Source organism: Triplophysa dalaica, chromosome 17 (genome assembly GCF_015846415.1).
Source record: "Triplophysa dalaica isolate WHDGS20190420 chromosome 17, ASM1584641v1, whole genome shotgun sequence".
NCBI classification, from domain to species: Eukaryota; Metazoa; Chordata; class Actinopteri; order Cypriniformes; family Nemacheilidae; genus Triplophysa; species Triplophysa dalaica.
The window spans coordinates 18,747,788-18,766,260 of NC_079558.1; the positions used below are offsets into that span (position 1 = coordinate 18,747,788).

The following is an 18,473-nucleotide window of genomic DNA, read 5'->3' on the forward strand; positions in this document are numbered from 1 at the left end:
TCTTACCACACCGTCTCCCATTTAGCACATGTAGCAGTTTTCTTGTCGTCTGCTGAGTTAGCTCTGTCGAGGGAAAAAGAAAAAGCAGCTCAGGGCTCAGTAACTGAAAGCCTGACGCATGGAGGACCTGCCGCTGTTTTCCTTTTCAACATGAGATGGAGGTGATGGATCACTGCTGAAGAACTGGAGCTGTGCTGATTTAGGACCCGAGCCAACGAGACCTCGAAACAGTTTCGACTGTATGATATAAAATTTGTGTAGAAAGACTTTGCTCACTCTCTCTCTCTCTTTCTTCTGGTGTTTGCGGCAGGGCTGTCTGCCTCTGGTGCTGATGTTTGACATCAAAGAGGACATAGAGGTGGAACCAAAATGCATAACATCACTTATGGAGCAACTGGATGTGTTCATGAGCGTCAAACCAAAACCCAAGCAGCCCAGCAAGGTTTGCACGCACACAAAGACCTCAACCAAACACTCCATTTCTCACCATTTCTGCATTTTGAATTCTCATAAAAATAATGTACAGCTCGTACATGATTTGTGGGTGAGTTTATACTGCCGGGATGTGGAACGTGAAAAAAAAACCGCAAAGTATTCATGTCCTTGGTGAAGGGTGAAATCCTATCCTGTGTTTAAGGCTGAACGGGTGATCAGTGTTAACATCAACCTGTATTAAAGCCTCTGTAAACCTTCTTCTCATCTTTCACGCTTAAGACAGCACTGCTCCAGACTGATATATACATTTACTGAGGAAGTATACATTTAGTAAGAGACTAAGAAGAAAATTGAAGACATGGAGAATTACATGCTCAGGAAAACCTCCAGTGTCAAATGTAGCGGAGACATCACCACGAACAGCCTTCAGAAATAATATCACTTAAAATAATATCACTTCAACTTTTTTAGACAGGAGTTTATTGTACTATGGAAATCAAAACTCCAAAAAGACCGAGAAGAGGTTTTGTCCAAACTAAGCTGCAAAAGTGCACACTTGCGCATTTTTCACATAAGCAAAATTTCTTCAGAGTAATGTAAAGTCACAGTGAGGTCATGAGGAGAACAGGGTTAAAGTCTGAGGATTTCCTGACAATGTAATAGGAAAATCAATTCCAGTTCTGGAATCGGAATCGAAAAGTTAGGAAATGGATACTTGAGATAACATTAAAATTGCAACGCTTCCTATCAATTTCTTTAACTTGTGAACTTCTGAAATCTCAATGAAAGCCATTATGAAATAATCCATATTTTTACTACTTTACAAAACATGGTTGCTATGTGTGTGTGTGTACCAGTGTTCAGAAATATATACAGACGCGGAAAAAAATAAGAGATCACTGCAAATTTTCATTTCAAATCAGTTAGATGTTTTGTTGACATTCTAGTTTATCGTCTGATTTGTTTCAACAAAACCTCAGGAGTGACAAAGTCATCCAACAACATTGTGAAAGACGAGTCCAGTGTTGGGTGTAACTAGTTACTAAGTAATTAAAAAGTAAAGTAAGGGATTACTCAGATTTTTTCTGTAATTTAATTATAGTTACATCTGAATTAATTAAAATAAACACTGTGTGTTATATACAGTCACCTAAAGGATTATTAGGAACACCACACTAAAACTGTGTTTGACCCCCTTTGGCCTTCAGAACTGCCTTAATTCTAAGTGGCATTGATTCAACAAGGTGCTGAAAGCATTCTTTAGAAATGTTGGCCCATATTGATAGGATAGCATCTTGCAGTTGATGGAGATTTGTGGGATGTACGAAGCTCCCGTTCCACCACATCCCAAAGATGCTCTATTGGGTTGAGATCTGGTGACTGTGGGGGCCATTTTAGTACAGTGAACTCATTGTCATGTTCAAGAAACCAATTTGAAATGATTGGAGCTTTGTGACACGGTGCATTATCCTGCTGGAAGTAGTCATCAGAGGATGGGTACATGGTGGTCATAAAGGGATGGACATGGTCAGAAACAATGCTCAGGTAGGCCGTGCCATTTAAACGATGCCCAATTGGAACTAGGGGCCTAAAGTGTGCCAAGAAAACATCCCCCACACCATTACACCACCATCGTAATTACATTAATGAGAAATTGAACAGGTGTTCCTAATAATCCTTTAGGTGAACGTATGTGTGTGCAATAGTGGAATTGACATCAAAATGTAAAGTCTAACTTTAAAATCTGTACTCTAATGTATAATTCTCACATTTGTAATACTCGGTCAGTTAATAATAACACTTTATGTAGTTTAATATTTATTTGAATTGAGAGTTGTTTCATGTCTATCACTGAATCACTGAACTAATAAAGGTTGATGTAGGATATAGAAAGTCATTAGTAATAAGTCATTCAATAGTTTTTGGAGAGATTCATCTGTACAGTAATCTAATTACACTATTGAAGATGTCATTAGTAACTAGTAATTCATTACTTCTTCAGAGTAATTTACCCAACAATGGACAAGACACAAGAAAACTGTGATCAAAATTCATTAAATAATTTTTGAACTTTTTCTAAATACATGTCTGTCGTATCGCTTAAATCAATCCAGAGCATCTCTTCTGCTATTTTTTCACCCCATTACCTGCAAATAGAAAGAATTAAAAAAATTTAAATGATCATTTGTCCTAAACACATACCTATAAATAAGTCGGATAAATCAGAAATACGGTCTCTGAAACTGTCCCTTAATTGTCTCTGTGGCTACATGTATACAGTACATAATGCAAACCAGTAAATAAACAGGCTTAAGTACCGTAAAAGTTGATATGGATGTTCATTTACTTCTTTTTTAACTTGGGATTGCTAAGGATCAGAATGGATGAAATTCACACGATACACAGCTCTAGTTTCCATGGCAGCGGTGCTCAGATGCACTCATTGGAAAAAATGTTTGACATATTGGCTCCTCCCTCTTTAAAATAGCCAATAATATTTAGTTGACTACATCTGGATCTGGTAAGAAGCTGAAGCGCAGAATCATGCTATAAAAATCATTGATTCGTATTGATTATTTGGTCAATGTTTTGAAACAAAAAAGCCACAGTTATAGAAATCCTTAAGGCTAACATAATTATACTAAAAGCCAAAAAACATTTGAATGAGGATCATATTAAAGATTTTTTATGTATTTTAGTACATTATGGTGGAGGTGAGTATAAAGTGTGTGATAATGTGTGTTGTGTCAGTCTGTGATAGTGAAGAGTGTGGAGAGGAACGCTCTGAACATGTATGAGGCCAGACGCTGTCTGTTGGGTTTAGAGAGCAGTGGTGTATCCGTTGCAGGCGGGTGCAGTATTCCTCATCTATCATCTCCCGCTCTCACCTGTCCTGTGGGACTCGACATACTCGCCTCCACCGGCCTCGGCCTCACCAGCCTGGGTAAATATCATTCATTCATCACAACTCACTTTGTAAAAAACATTTTAAAGGAACAGTTCACCCCAAAATATATCCTATATGTTTACTCACCTTCAAGCGTTTATATGAAAATCAAAAGAGGAAATTCAATAGAGCCTTCGTGTGACCATTTTGTGTGAGAACAGTGATAATTGTTGACATCAAACGTGATAAATTAGCTCAATATAGTGATGTTTTTTCCTCACAAATGTATCGCATCATGATATGGATATGTGCGCTTTTTGGAGCTTCAAAAACTGGAGCTTTATTCCTTGCCATTACAAAGCTGGGAAGAGCCAGGATAGTATTCAATTTAACTCGTATTGTGATCCTCTAGTGGTCATATACACCTGGGACGGCTTGAGCGTGGGTCAATATCGCTTGTTTTTTTTAAATAGAAATTAAAACAAGTCACATATGAAAGTTGTTCAGGTTTCTAATTGAAGCGTCAAATTTAAGCCTGAAGCGCAGATCGGATTTTGATTTACATTAACTAAAGACACAAGCAGAATGTGTAGTTGAATCATCGGTGTGAGAACACACACACACATGCACATCCTTGTGGAGACTTGTATAAAAAAAACACACTCTCATCCTATCGCTAAACCAAACCCTCGCTCTAACCTTTCTGCATTTTTACATTTTCAGATAAACATCATTAACTTTGTTGAACAATTTCCCTCAATGTGCTGTAGACGAATGAGACTTTTACTGTTCTGTGTGTGACCTGTAGGTCTTCTGGGACCTGCGACCGCCTCTATGACCAGACCCTCCACCAACTCTCTTCTGAATGCTCTCAACAGCTCCATCAGCCCGTTACAGACGCCCACCTCTGGATCACCCAGTCCAACTCTCTGGTCCAGTCTCACCAGCACCGCAGGTACACAACCCACACACAACACACAAACACTCACACACCATACACACACCACATACACGCCACACACAATTAGTCCTAGACATGGCTCATTAAAACATCCATCTTTTTCCGTGGGACCAGAAGTGTTCAGGACTTATTATTCACATTAGTAAAGTCAAAAGTAACTGTAATTAAATTAAAGGAAAAATTACATTACTTTTTCAAAGGAAAAGTAATTAAATTACAGTAACTAATTACTTTGCAACTAGTTACACTCAATACTCAATACATCACGATATGGAAAAAAATAATTGCAACTTACGTTTCGTGCCGACTTTAAACAAACCATATGTGGCCCAAACTTAACTTCCGGTATATCTCGGCAAAGAATCTTGAGTAGAATCTGAGTAGTTTTCAACTCAATGCATTTAACTCATTCCCCGCCAGCCTCTTTAAAAACAAGTTGCCAGTCTACGGCAGCCTTTTTTTTTTACATTTTCACCCAACTTTAATGGCTCACAGTACAGAGTTAATACACAATAAAATAATAAAAAAGTCATATTACTAGCCACCAGCCAGACGGATAACCAAACACAGACCAGGTAACTTCGGACCAAGCGCCTGTGTCTGCTGAAACCGTCTGTAATAATGTCGGCTATTCCCAGTTGAAATGTTGCATTTGTAATATCTTTAGGTTTCTCGTCACCCTTGATGATCCACCCGGCCACACAGGCCACACTGACCAGCATGCTGTTGTCCGGAGTGACGGGCTACACCCAGAACAACCCCTCCCCTCCGCCCGGTCTCGCTCCTATAGACGCTCAAGTGTCCGGAGTTTCAGACTGCAGTAAAGCCGTGTCCTCCCTCAGCAGCAAAGTCAGCAAGTCTTTCTTCATCCCAGTGTGTCTATCTTACATTCTCTCATTGTCATCGTCTTATTGACCGAGCTCTTGTGTGTGTTGTGTAGCAGTCCAGCTCAATGTACAGAATATCTGCGGCGTCTTTGGCCGAGAAGGTTCTGAACGGCTCTCACGACTCTGTGCAGGACGCCAGCGGTCACCGCGCTTCTGAACCGCTGTCCAGCAAATCCAACCAAGATCAAGGTGGGCATCCTCTCAGATCCTCAACACGCTTACAGTCGTCCAGTGTGATGGCAGATTTCAGGCTAACCCTTGGCACATGTCGTAACATATGTCCAGTTATTTTCTCTGCTAAATGCCAGTAAGCTTTGTTTATACTGCAGCGTTTGACACACGAGTGAACATTTCATACCAAAGCCGGATTCATTGCAAGATTTATTATTCTCTCCTTAATGCAAGCGGTGACATTCACTTTTGAAGTATGTCAAAGTTTGATTTGTTTCTTGACCTTCTGTAGATTGGACATCAAATGTATTGACTTTGCTGAGTGTAATTATGGATGAATATAAACTCACATTGGTTTACTGTTCCTCTTCTGCTCTGTGCGAGTGGCGTTTGTGGAAATATGAGGCCGAGGTGTTCTGTAAAACGCTATTGTTCTGGTTCAAGATATTTGAGTTGGCCTTACGTTCACTCGGTGGAGATATATGTGTGTTTTGAGCTGGAGTCAATTAGATGGCGTTATTCCTGAGAAGTAATGAAGGTAAATGTTCTGTTAGATTCTTTGATGCTGAGAGCGGTGCAGGAATACAAAACTACTCAAACAAAACATTCAATATGAGGAGCTGAGGAAAGAATAACACTGTCATGTGTGTGTGTGTGTGTGTGTGTGTTCAGGTTCAGATACGTTTGTGGAGGTGGGCATGCCCCGCAGCCCCTCTCACTCTGGGAACAGTAATGAACTGAAGCAGATGTTGGCGTCGTGTAAGACGACCTCAGGAAAGAGACAAGCCCTGGAGCTGTTACAAGCCACCAACAACTCACTGCTACAGTACGAACACACACAATCACTCAACACACACACACACACAACACACACACCTGAATACACACAATCACTCAACACACACAATCACTCAACAAACACACCTGAATACACACAATCACTCAACACACACACCTGAATACACACAATCACTCAACACACACAATCACTCAACAAACACACCTGAACACACTCAATCACTCAACACACACAATCACTCAACAAACACACCTGAATACACACAATCATGAACACACACACAATCACTCAAAAAACACACCTGAATACACACAATCACTCAACACACACACCTGAATACACACAATCACTCAACACACACAATCACTCAACAAACACACCTGAACACACTCAATCACTCAACACACACAATCACTCAACAAACACACCTGAATACACACAATCATGAACACACACACAATCACTCAACAAACACACCTGAACACACTCAATCACTCAACACACACACCTGAACACACACAATCACTCAACACACACACCTGAACACACACAATCACTCAACAAACACACCTGAACACACTCAATCACTCAACACACACACCTGAACACACACAATCACTCAACAAACACACCTGAACACACTCAATCACTCAACACACACACCTGAACACACACACAATCACTCAACACACACACACACACACAATCACTCAACACACACACCTAAACACACACACAATCACTCAACACACACACCTGAATACACACAATCACTCAACACACACACCTGAACACACACAATCACTCAACAAACACACCTGAACACACTCAATCACTCAACACACACACCTGAACACACACAATCACTCAACAAATACACCTGAACACACTCAATCACTCAACAAACACACCTGAATACACACAATCACTCAACAAACACACCTGAACACACTCAATCACTCAACACACACACCTGAACACACACAATCACTCAACAAACACACCTGAACACACACAATCACTCAACAAACACACCTGAACACACACAATCACTCAACACACACACCTGAACACACACAATCACTCAACACACACACCTGAACACACACAATCACTCAACACACACACACACACAATCACTCAACACACACACCTGAACACACTCAATCACTCAACACACACAATCACTCAACACACACACCTGAACACACACAATCACTCAACACACACACCTGAACACACACAATCACTCAACACACACACACACAATCACTCAACACACACACACCTGAACACACTCAATCACTCAACATATTATCTGTTCTTGTATTTGTTTGAACTCTTTTTTTTGTGTTTGTTTGTTTGTGTGTGCAGTTCAGATTCTCTGTTGTCAGACTCTGACTCCAGCGCTTCTGATAGTCCTGTGGCTGATAAACGTGCTCCAGGCAGTGAACGAGCAGCAGAACGGGCCGCCCGTCTGCCGCCTCAATCCTCCTCTAACATGCAGATGATGAACTCTGATCCTGAGGCTCAGCCTGTAAGTTCTGATAACAGTCTTCACATTCTTTCAAACACATGTTGTATCACTTTCTTCTGACACTTGATATCCAGATTAACATTCTACATTAAAACCGTTAGAGGTGCTCCGATTGATCGGTCGCCGATCATAATCGGCCGATAATCACTTTGGGATGTATGATCGGCGGTCTCTAAAAAGGCCGATCCAGAAAAGCCGATCAGATGACGCAAAATTGACAAGACATTTATTTTACGCGATATGAAAATGACTTCACCGGTCTGCCAATTCTACAAGGTGTGTGAAATAGACAATGCTTTATCAATCTGATGCGTGTGTACTATGTGAATTCCACGATGCGAGAAGCACCCAAAACATTTTTACACCAACAACCTCTTTAGACATTTGAGGTTTAGTCACGTAAAGGAGTGCGACTAGTTTTCAAAGTTAGCCTCGCGCAGAGTGAGCGGGCAGTTCAGCAGCTTGAGCGCCACTCGGCTGCATAGATCGCGTCAACCGAAGATTCATTTGTTCTACCAGTGATAGAAATATCTGATGGCAATCGTCATTTTGACGGACTACAATAAAGGCGATTTGTAATTCCCCTTTTCATCATTTCGTGTCATTAGAACGTGATCGTGAATGAACGTGATTGTGAGCGGAAGGAGGTAGACTATCGCGAAGGGACGTGTGTTTCTATTCATGATCTTACTCTCAAATGTCTGCTCAGTTTTGCTCAACGCGCATGTGGTCAACAGAGACTCGAGATGCATCCATCACTCCCCGCATACACACAGGCGCGCTGTGGTGCCGTCTTTACAGAGTTTTTACTTCATAAAATAGCGTCTTTTTGTATTAATAATAGCTTTCAGTGAGTGGAAAAATTTCTCTGCGTTTTCTCTGTTCACTGAAGCAGCACATATATGTGAAACCGGACAACAAAAGAAGTCTTATGGGTGCATTTTTGGAAAATAAGATTTTTACATAATTTGAAAGCTGAATAATTAAGCTTTCTATTGATGTATAAGTTGTCATGATATGATCATATCTGGCGGAGATATACCCGTTTACAACTCTGGAATCTGAGGGTGCAAAATGTTCAAAATATTGAGAAAATTGCCTTTGAAGTTGTTAATAAAAGGCCCTGTTAATGGCCATCCACTCACAAAAATAAAGTTTTGATATATTTAATATATTGAATTTACAAAATATCTTAATGGAACATGAGAAAATTCGATCATTTTGACCCATACAATGTATTTTCGACTATAACTAAAAATATTCCTGTGCTCCTTAAGACTGGTTTCGTGATCCAGGGTCACATATGACCAAACCACAGCTTTCTTGTGAGTACAAAACACCTTTTACAGGCACCTGTCATTGTTATTGTATGGACATAAGAACATAAACATTTGCTTGTAATTAGATTGTTATTTTATGTCCGACAACAGAAACATTGAAAATAAATGAAAAGTCTAAGTCTAGCACAACCTCTCCTCAGCTGTCAGTAACGGAGACATTTTTAAAAGCATCAACCCTACTGCAAGGACAGTAAGATTATGAATATCAGATTATCAGATAAAATAATGTAATAAATTTGCTTTGATCACGGCCACTTTACATTGTGGAAGACAAAGGGTTTCTGGGACTCATGTCACATGCTGCTATGTTTTATGAAAATATGTGGTAACACTTTCCTTGAAGCATGTATGTTTAATTTATTGTAAAAGTAGTTTTCAAGCAGTTTAATGCACATTTTAATGCATTGTAATGTCTAATAGATAATTGTTATTACAGTTAATACATTATAACACTAAGCAATTCATTGTAACACAACACATTTTAAATTGGTTATAATTATTTACAACTACATATAATGCATTACAACACACATTATGAATATTAATAATGCATTTTACCCTTTAATAACTCTTTATAATGCATTATACATAAATGCTTCAAGGAAAGTGTTACCAAATATGTTACTTACTAATATTCATTAGTTAATTCATGACACTTTCTCTTTTGGTACTCACAAAGCTTCAAATAGTTCCTATAATCGGTGATCGGTATCGGTATCGGCCAATACAACTTTCAGTGATCGAGGATCGGTGATCGGCTAAAAAAACCCTGATCGGAGCACCCCTAAAAACCGTCTGTGTGACACGTTCTCTTCAGACATCTCAATGTTTCTTAACACACAGAGACTCAGCCGCAGTCTGGTAATGGCTCATGACAGATTGAGGCGGTGTTTAGTATTTGCGCTCCTTGTTCTCTAAACCGAGCTGACAGGAGAAATGAGAGCCATGAAATCTTTTCCAGAAGCTTTAATCATAATTGAATTTCTCTCTTTCCTTCTTCACAGGCTTTTGACTACGAGCAAAAGAAGTTATTGGCGACCAAAGGTATGTGATCTACCAATCAAATCACAGTTTGGGTTAAACATCCAGTGTTTAAGGGTGTCTCCACCCATCTATATTGTTAACAGTTCAAAACTGTTAATTGGAAACTGAATGTGTTTATTCTGGTGTACCAGTAAAAATCAAAGACAGAGCATCTGCATCGAGCAGTGTTTTACAGTAAATAAAGCTTGTCCAGTGTTCACGACTATAAACTATTGGTCTGAGAATGAAGAATATACTCACCGCTATTCAGACTTCTGATCCTCATACTGTAAATACAGCTCATTCTTCTTTATTTACGTTTGAACTGTGTTGAAATATGTCACACGGTTTTATTACAAAGCGAAAAGTTTTGATTATTCAATTGGTTATTAAAGGGATAGTTCAACCATCAAGGTGTTTCAAACCTGTATACATTTCTTTGTTCTGTTAAACACTAAGAAAGATATTTGAAAAGATGTCAGAAACTGACATATCTGGGACACCATTGACTACCATTGCAGGATACAAAGAAAATATTTTGAGGAATTTAGGACAGCAAACGGTTCTGCGGCACCTTTGACTACCATTTGTTTTTTTCTACTGTGGTAATCAATGGTGTCCCAGACATGTCAGTTGCTAACATTCTTCCAAATATCTTTCTTTGTGTTCAACAGACTTGTTTTGATCAAATGTGACCACACGGCGGTTGTAACTCATATCCAAAGGCTCTGGTTTTGTTACTAACCCTATTGCATAAATAGACCTGAACGCCACACAACACTTTATCGTACAGAGATTCTTGAATTAAAAATCAGTAATTTAAAGGCACAATACGTACTAATTTTACTTAATTTATTAGTTTATACAAATGAACAAGATTATTATTGCATGACAATAGTGAGAATTTATGGAGAAATGATCTTCGCTGTCATCAGGACCACAAATGTTTCCTTAATACAAAATGTGTGTTTTTTTCTTCAAATTTTGAGGTGAAATATATAATTTCTTCTCTCACTTGCATGAAACACATGCAGTGATGTATCGTTAATCATACTTTCTTCCGTCTTCGGTTAGCCATGTTGAAGAAGCCGGTGGTAACGGAGGTCCGCACTCCCACTAACACATGGAGCGGTCTTGGCTTCTCAAAGTCAATGCCTGCAGAAACCATTAAAGAGCTGCGCAGAGCAAACCACGTGTCCTATAAACCCAGCATGGCCACTACATATGAGGTGAGATGTCAAGAGATCTGAACGGATCGTCCGCGTGCTCTGATCATGCGTGTGATTCTCAGTATAAGGCTGTGGTGTGTTTTTAAGGGGTCGCCGCTGGCTCTGTCCCGCTCCAGCAGTCGAGAGGGGATGGCGAGTGGAAGTGACTCTGATAACTGGAGAGAGAGAAATGGGAGCGGGCTCCCAGCACACCCTGACTTCACTTCTCCCATCAGCCCCAAAAGAAAGCAGAACAGAACAGGTGAGAGTCTGCCATGAAGTGCAAGAAAATCAAAGATGCCTGATTTACATTTTATAATTACATTTCAATGATGTCGCTCACATTAAAGTCCCAGTGAAATAAAAATGAGAATTCCCATTTTTTCATGAAATATTGCAGCGTTAATTGTAAATAGTTAACAATTTTTTTAATCCGTGTACCCTCAAAATCTTCACTGAAAATCAGAAAATGCACTTCCGCCATCTAGTGACTAAGTTAGACGGCTTGGGCGGGGCATCTGTTAACTCCTCCCCTTCAACTGTCAGACTGCTCCTAGTTCCATTTAAAAATGCAACGGCTGTTTTTATACATCCAATCAAATTGCAGTGTAAAATGAAGCCACACTCACTCTTTTTTCCTTGTCACTCGGAATACGAGAGTAAAAACTCACGGGTTCACGGGGACTTTAAATATGTAAATTATCTCTAAATGATGCCTTTCTATCTACATAGGCTACACTCTGAAAAAGTTAAATAGCAATGTCCTTTACCTGAAATGCATTTGATAAAATTGTTTTTTTATATGAAATCCACTGTTTTTGTTTTAATTAGTTTTGTTAAAAAGCAAATGACATTTTAATGAGATAAAATTAAATCAAACAATTATGTTGAAGTAGAATTTTTATCAACCACAGAAGTTTTTTTCTGTCACGTGACCGTGAAGCATCACATTGTTAACTGTGAGGAGAAAATAAACATCCACTGACGATTACTTCTGCGCAGGCCCAGGCTCCAAGCTGACCCTTTTGCGTGATTTGTCAGCGCCCATCATTAGACGTTTTACACTCAGTTCATTACAATAGAAGGAAGTGGAGTCATGAAAATCCTGTCTTGAATTATTCTTTCTCAAGTTGTTCCAAACCGGTAGAAATGTCTTTGTTCTGTTGAATACACAGAGCGATATTTGGAAGAATTTAGGAAAGCAAACAGTGCCAGGGCACCTTTGACAACCAGTTCAATGTTTCAGTTGTTAACAAATACAATTCTTTGTGTTTAACCGAACAAAGACATTTATAAAGGTTTGGAACAACTTGGGGTTACAGAGATTTCACTTTTTGGGTAGAGTATCCCTTTAATGTCATCCAGGGCTGTAGTCAAGTCCACCTTTGTCGAGTCCAAGACAAGGACTAGTGTTTACTGCGGCATAACGGGGGGAAACGACCCGAGTCCCGGCACATACAAGGGGCGGGCGCTCCAAGTTCAGAGGAACTACCAACCTCAGAGTCCTTTCCCTTGGACAACTTGTGAAATGATCAAAAGCGGATCAAATTTGGTCCATTTATTTACTTTGGGTATAGAAATTTCACCAAAGTCACATAAAGCCGAAGTGCAACTTGAGCTTTTCTCTCCTCTTCTGCCATCATCTTGGATCATTAGCTTTTCCATCAGTGACATGTCAAGTTGTTGTTCTGTTGGTTGGCAGTGTGTCTTCATACTTGACGTCAGTATCCATCTGTATCATGAGCTGTAGTTGCTGAAGTTGACATCCACTGGCTTGTCACTCATGTTGCTGGCAAAATTTGGCCGAGACAGGGTTTTAGAAATCTGTTCACTAGGCTGTGAAGTGTTTGTGTTGTGTTTTTGTGTAGAACACTATCTGAGCAGCAGTAACTACATGGACTGCATCTCTTCAGTGATGGGGACTAACGGCTGTAATCTCAACACATCGCTCAGAGGATCGGATCTGCCTGAGCTCTTCAGCAAACTCGGCCTCGGAAAATACACGGATGTGTTCCAGCAGCAGGAGGTGATGATCACATCCATGTGTTCATTAATGATGCTCATGGGACCGCATTCATACACTCAACATGTCTCTTGTTGATGACTGAAGCTATGACCATGAACCTTTCAGCACAGAGCAAAAAAAAGTCCAGTGAATAAGACACATTAATGCAGTTCACGCAAACACGTCCATACCAGAACTATCACTGTGACGTGTGAGCTGGGGTTCTGGACGCAGTCTAGTCAGTTGATCAGAGAGTCATGGTACACATGATCTTGACAGGGTTGATCTGAGGTGTTCACCACATCTGGGAAAATGCCCAAAATGCTGGCTCTGTTTCCGTTTGTGAGTTATAATCTCAATGATATTGGCCGCGCCACACAATTGAAGTTGAATTGAAATAAATGGAATATTGAGTTCAACACATTTGTGTCTGATCTCAAGATCTGTTTTTATGTGTAAACACAACTGTCATGTAACTTTCATTCATTCAAATGTGAATAACAGCTCAGAATCCAAATTGAATCAAATAAATGGATATTAAAGGCACTTTCACCTCTGTTCTGAATGACAGGTCACCCTAGTGCTCACAGCGTCTTGATAATGATAATTTCACCTCACACATGCCACAATGAGTGAACAAAACCACAGTGACTGGTTCTGTCGCTTTCTTTTAGATCGATCTCCAGACGTTTCTCACGCTGACCGATCAGGACCTGAAGGAATTGGGCATCACCACGTTTGGAGCCCGCAGGAAGATGCTGCTCGCCATCTCAGGTCTGTGCGTTTTTTTTGGTAACTATTCATGTAAACATGCAGTTACACAAAATAATATTTATACGTATAATGAATATAAATCATATGTTACAATTACTTTAGTGATATGAAGAGTGACAGCTCAACTCCATCAGACTCCATATTTTGTCATTGACATTGAGTTCCTATGTTGGTTTCTGGAGTGTCCAACGACAAGTTTATGTACATACAAGGTGTAACAACACTTTTATTTTGTAATAATTGACAGTTTTTCTTACCTTACTTCTTGACTGACTCTCAAATGAGTCGTTCGGCGAATCATCCTTCTAACCCTCTTCTTCCTGTCAGCCTACTCTGATGTGATTGGTCAGATGGTCTAGCCTGCTGTGATTGGTCTACCGTAAATGTGGCTCATGAACTACAGTGTTTGGGGGAGAAAAGTGAAGTTTTTGCGGGCAAATCTTGCAAAACATAGACTACTATATGTAGAGTTCTCTGAACTGAAACTGGATTTGACTTTTCAATTACGAAACGTCTGAGGCTTGACTGTCTGTCCACATCCCAGCCTGACAGCGAGCGGCAGAGACAAGACGTGAGCGTGTGTTAGAACAGCCGTGAGCGTGTTTCCAGCACCCACTGTTACATCACCGTCAATAAATTCTTCTGTTTTATCCGCCCGCTTCTGGATTGAGGTTAAATCAGCTCTTTTTTACGGTTCAAAATGATGCTTGATATATGAAGGACTTCAGGCGAGTGTTTATTTCATCGACTGATCACAGACATCACACAAAGATCTTTTTTGATCCGGACTGATGCAAGTTTGGGCTCGAGGAGAGAAATTCCCTCTTGTGTTTTTAAGTGAAATCCCGGGCAGTTAAATCCGGTTTTGTCAGGGACACTTACTGTAAATCAGATTGCTTCCTCAAAAAACAAAACACAATGGCAGTGTTCCAAAAACAAGTGAGCTCTCTACATATTCAGAATATACATTTGGTATATATACATACATTTTATCACATTGTAGTTGATAATGAAGAGTACAAAAATAACTCTTATATCTGTTTATTATTTTTAATACAAGTATTTATTCTATTTCAAATTAAGGCTAAACGCTTACATATTTATTTCATCTGTTTATAACAAAAAAAAGTGTTTTACTTTAATATATGTTCACATATATGCGTGTATTCTCCAGCTGACCCCTGTCACTCAGGCGTCCGTCTCATGTTGATATATACTCAAAATCAGAGTGCATCATGGGTAAAAATAAGTGAACAAATGTAGGAAATAAAGTTGTTCACTTGGACAATATACGTTTCATTCATTCAGAACCTTAATGTATCAATACAAATTTTTTTTTTTAATAGTTGTGTGTGATGAAATTGTATTCTTATTAAAATATTTTGTTTTTAGCGACAAAGAGTGTTCCAAATCACTCACAATGTAAAGTTTCTTTAATCTAGGGTGCTGTCTATGTAGGCAGCGGGGCAGCTCACTAGATTTTATGAAGCAGATGCCGCTGAAAGACATTTACTGTTTAGTTCATTCCAGGCGTGTGGTGATGTTAACATGCATGTATGCAGAATATTAAAGCACGCTTGTTGTTTTCACAGAGCTGAACAAGAACAGAAGAAAGCTTTTCGAATCGCCCAACATCCGCTCCTCATTCCTGGAAGGGGGCGCCAGCGGTCGACTGCCACGCCAGTTCCACACAGATATTGCCAGCGTGAGCGGCCGCTGGTGAGACCTTCAAAACAAGCCAAACTGCACGAAACCCCAATCCCCAATCATCTACAACCTGATGAACAGCAATGGACCAAACCCAGACCTTCTGAAACTGTGCCAAAAATATACATGTCCAAGTGTTTTATTCAGTACGGTGCTGGTGTTATAATGAAAGAAATGACGTGAAGGTTCAGGACTTCATTTATAAGCATGTCTCGGCCTTTGTCATACTAATTCTTTGCACTTTAAGAATACTAAGTACTTTGTCTACGGACAGATGTTCATCTGATCCGCCCGACTCCATACGCTTGGATCTCACTTACAGCACTTACATGGATATCAAGCCAAACTCAAGTGTTCTGCACAAAATGAATCTCAAACCGCTGCGACACTGCAGTGAAATCTGTTGAATTGAATCATGTTTCAATGAATGAGACCTGAAGTGGATAATTAAATGAAACACAACGGAGAACTCCATCAAGTCACCTGAGCTATGAAAGAGCAACACCTAAACACATTTCCCTCTGGGCTGTCTTGACAAGAGACACACTTCAAAATAAAGGTCCTGATGAGGGCTTGCCAAAGTGATTTCATAAAGAACTTTGCAGTCAAAGGTTCCTCAAAGAAAAAACAGCAGCTTAATGTTTCATCAATACCAATAATCACAACAGTAGAACCTGTTAAAGAGAACCTTGTGTTGTCAGCGCTCCTCCAACACGTTCATCTAAAGTCATTCAGAAGAGTTTTCAAGCTCATGTTAAATCTGTCAGAAGCAGATCTCACTCTATTTCTCTCTATCTCACTCACTCACTCACTATCTCACTCTCTCTCTCTATCTCTCTCTATCTATCTATCTCACTCTCTTTCTTTCTTTCTCTCTCTCTCTCTCTCACTCACTCTCTCTATCTCTTTCACTCTCTATCTCTCTCACTCTCTATCTATCTCAATCACTCACTTTTTCTGTCTCTCTCTCTCACTGTCTCTCACTCACTCTATCCCTCTCTCTCTCTCTCTCTCTCTCTCTCTCTCTCACTCACTCACACTCTTTCTCTCTCTTTCACTCTCTCTCTCTCTCTCTCTCTCTCTCACTATCTCACTCACTCACACTCTCTCTCTCTTTCTGATAGAAGTGCAAATTACAACAGCTCAATTTCAACCACTTTCCTCAATGCCACCGACCACAACTCTTAAAAACACAAGCTCATCTTTGAGAAATCTTGGATCTCTTCTCCAAACTACCTCCCTGATTCCGCCCGTCCCGTCCAGAGCGCCACCAAAGTCTGCTTGTGTTTGGTTTATAGAAGCGGTTTGATCGTTCCGTATCTCACAGCGCTCTCTCTGTGTTCTTCAGAGAACATTTCCAAAGCAAGTGTTGTTTCCGATCTAAAGCTGTGAATGTTGTTCTCTGAAGGATTCAAACCACCCGAGTGCCTTTTGTTTTGCACTGACAGTTTTGCCAAAGTCATCAAAGACTCTTGATCTCTGGAAGGTACAGATGTTTTAACATTTCCCCGTGTGTTCTTGATTTTTATCTTTACACGTACAATATGTATTTACACCTCTCATTTAACGTCAAACTTATGTACCTGATATGTGATAGAGGTACTGTTTAAATCTGCATTGTTGTTATAGCATGTAGTCTTATTACTGCTTGATATTTTACAGGTGGTAGCAAACAATCAGTTAGTTTTGTTTTGTTTTTATTCTTTGAAATTGAATTGTGACTGACAAATGAGTGAAACAACATGTGTTTCCTAAAAGAATCATAATAATATTAGTAGTTTTGAAAATGCAACCGACTATGCAAAGAGTCCCTTTGCCATTTTAAATGTATTGTTTTAAGCACATATGTTTCTGTGGTTTAATCTTTGATTTATTTGAAGCAAATCAGTTTTAGATGTTGCTTTCAGTATATCTCAGTATATCAATAGTTTAGCGCTTTCTACACATCAAATGTTATTTTAGCGAGAGACCGACTGTAATTCATTTTTGGAGCTGTTTTGTTCTCTCCGTTCGAGGGGAAGATAAGGGATTCATTTCTGACATGACCTTGTGACCGGGGTCAGCACGTTTTTCAGTATCTTGGTCATATGTGTAACCTCTGGGTTGGGAGGGTACATACACAACATGCACAAATGTACAGATCCATGATTGTGAAGCATAATAAGAAATACACAAGCACATTCATCCGTATTGTTCTGACAGACGTCTTTAAGTTACATCTCGGCCAGTGCCTTGGGAATGACTTTATATGTCTGTGAGCTCGGCAGATTTTGTAAAATACTCCATTGTGATGTTTTGTTGAGGTTGGGTCATACATTTGTATACAGGATGTGTTACCGCTGAATGTTGTTTATAAATCAGAAGTGTTGTTACAGATGAATAAAGTGTATGGAAACCTTTTCCGTTTGCCTTCTCTGGTGAGTTTATTGAAGCTTTTTCTTTCTTTAAATATGCGTGCGTGTGTTGTTTACATCTAGAAACGCTTCCTTTCTCTTCCTCGTGGACTGAGGTTTATGTGACTGTATGTAGACTTAGTGAATGTGAGGATGAGATGGACTGGAGTAAAATGTTTTTTGAGCAGAACCGCACCCATCATCACAGCAGATCATTACAGTATGACACAAATATTCCAGTGATCTCATGATACACACACACACAGACTTTTCTCTCTATTTGAAAGTCAAAGGCGACAAGTTCACTTTACAACAAGGTCGTATTTGTTAACATCAACACTTCTTC

At 39.7% G+C, this 18,473-nt stretch overlaps 1 protein-coding gene across 2 annotated transcripts in view; it reads left to right on the forward strand.

Moving 5' to 3' along the window:
• bicc1b (BicC family RNA binding protein 1b) overlaps positions 1-18,136 on the forward strand; it is a 57,862-nt gene extending 39,726 nt beyond the window's left edge. Inside the window, exons 9-21 of one of the 2 annotated variants that reach the window (XM_056770554.1) lie at positions 311-442; positions 3,187-3,379; positions 4,131-4,277; positions 4,951-5,132; positions 5,227-5,359; positions 6,014-6,167; positions 7,515-7,677; positions 10,022-10,061; positions 11,115-11,269; positions 11,357-11,510; positions 13,117-13,274; positions 13,928-14,027; positions 15,620-18,136. In XM_056770554.1, the coding sequence (XP_056626532.1) occupies positions 311-442; positions 3,187-3,379; positions 4,131-4,277; positions 4,951-5,132; positions 5,227-5,359; positions 6,014-6,167; positions 7,515-7,677; positions 10,022-10,061; positions 11,115-11,269; positions 11,357-11,510; positions 13,117-13,274; positions 13,928-14,027; positions 15,620-15,750 (1,842 nt within the window). In that variant the 3' untranslated portion in view covers positions 15,751-18,136. Of the gene's footprint in view, positions 1-310; positions 443-3,186; positions 3,380-4,130; positions 4,278-4,950; positions 5,133-5,223; positions 5,360-6,013; positions 6,168-7,514; positions 7,678-10,021; positions 10,062-11,114; positions 11,270-11,356; positions 11,511-13,116; positions 13,275-13,927; positions 14,028-15,619 lie in introns of both variants that reach the window. The other variant, XM_056770553.1, reaches the window with a different exon arrangement.
• Positions 18,137-18,473: the final 337 nt, after the last annotated feature.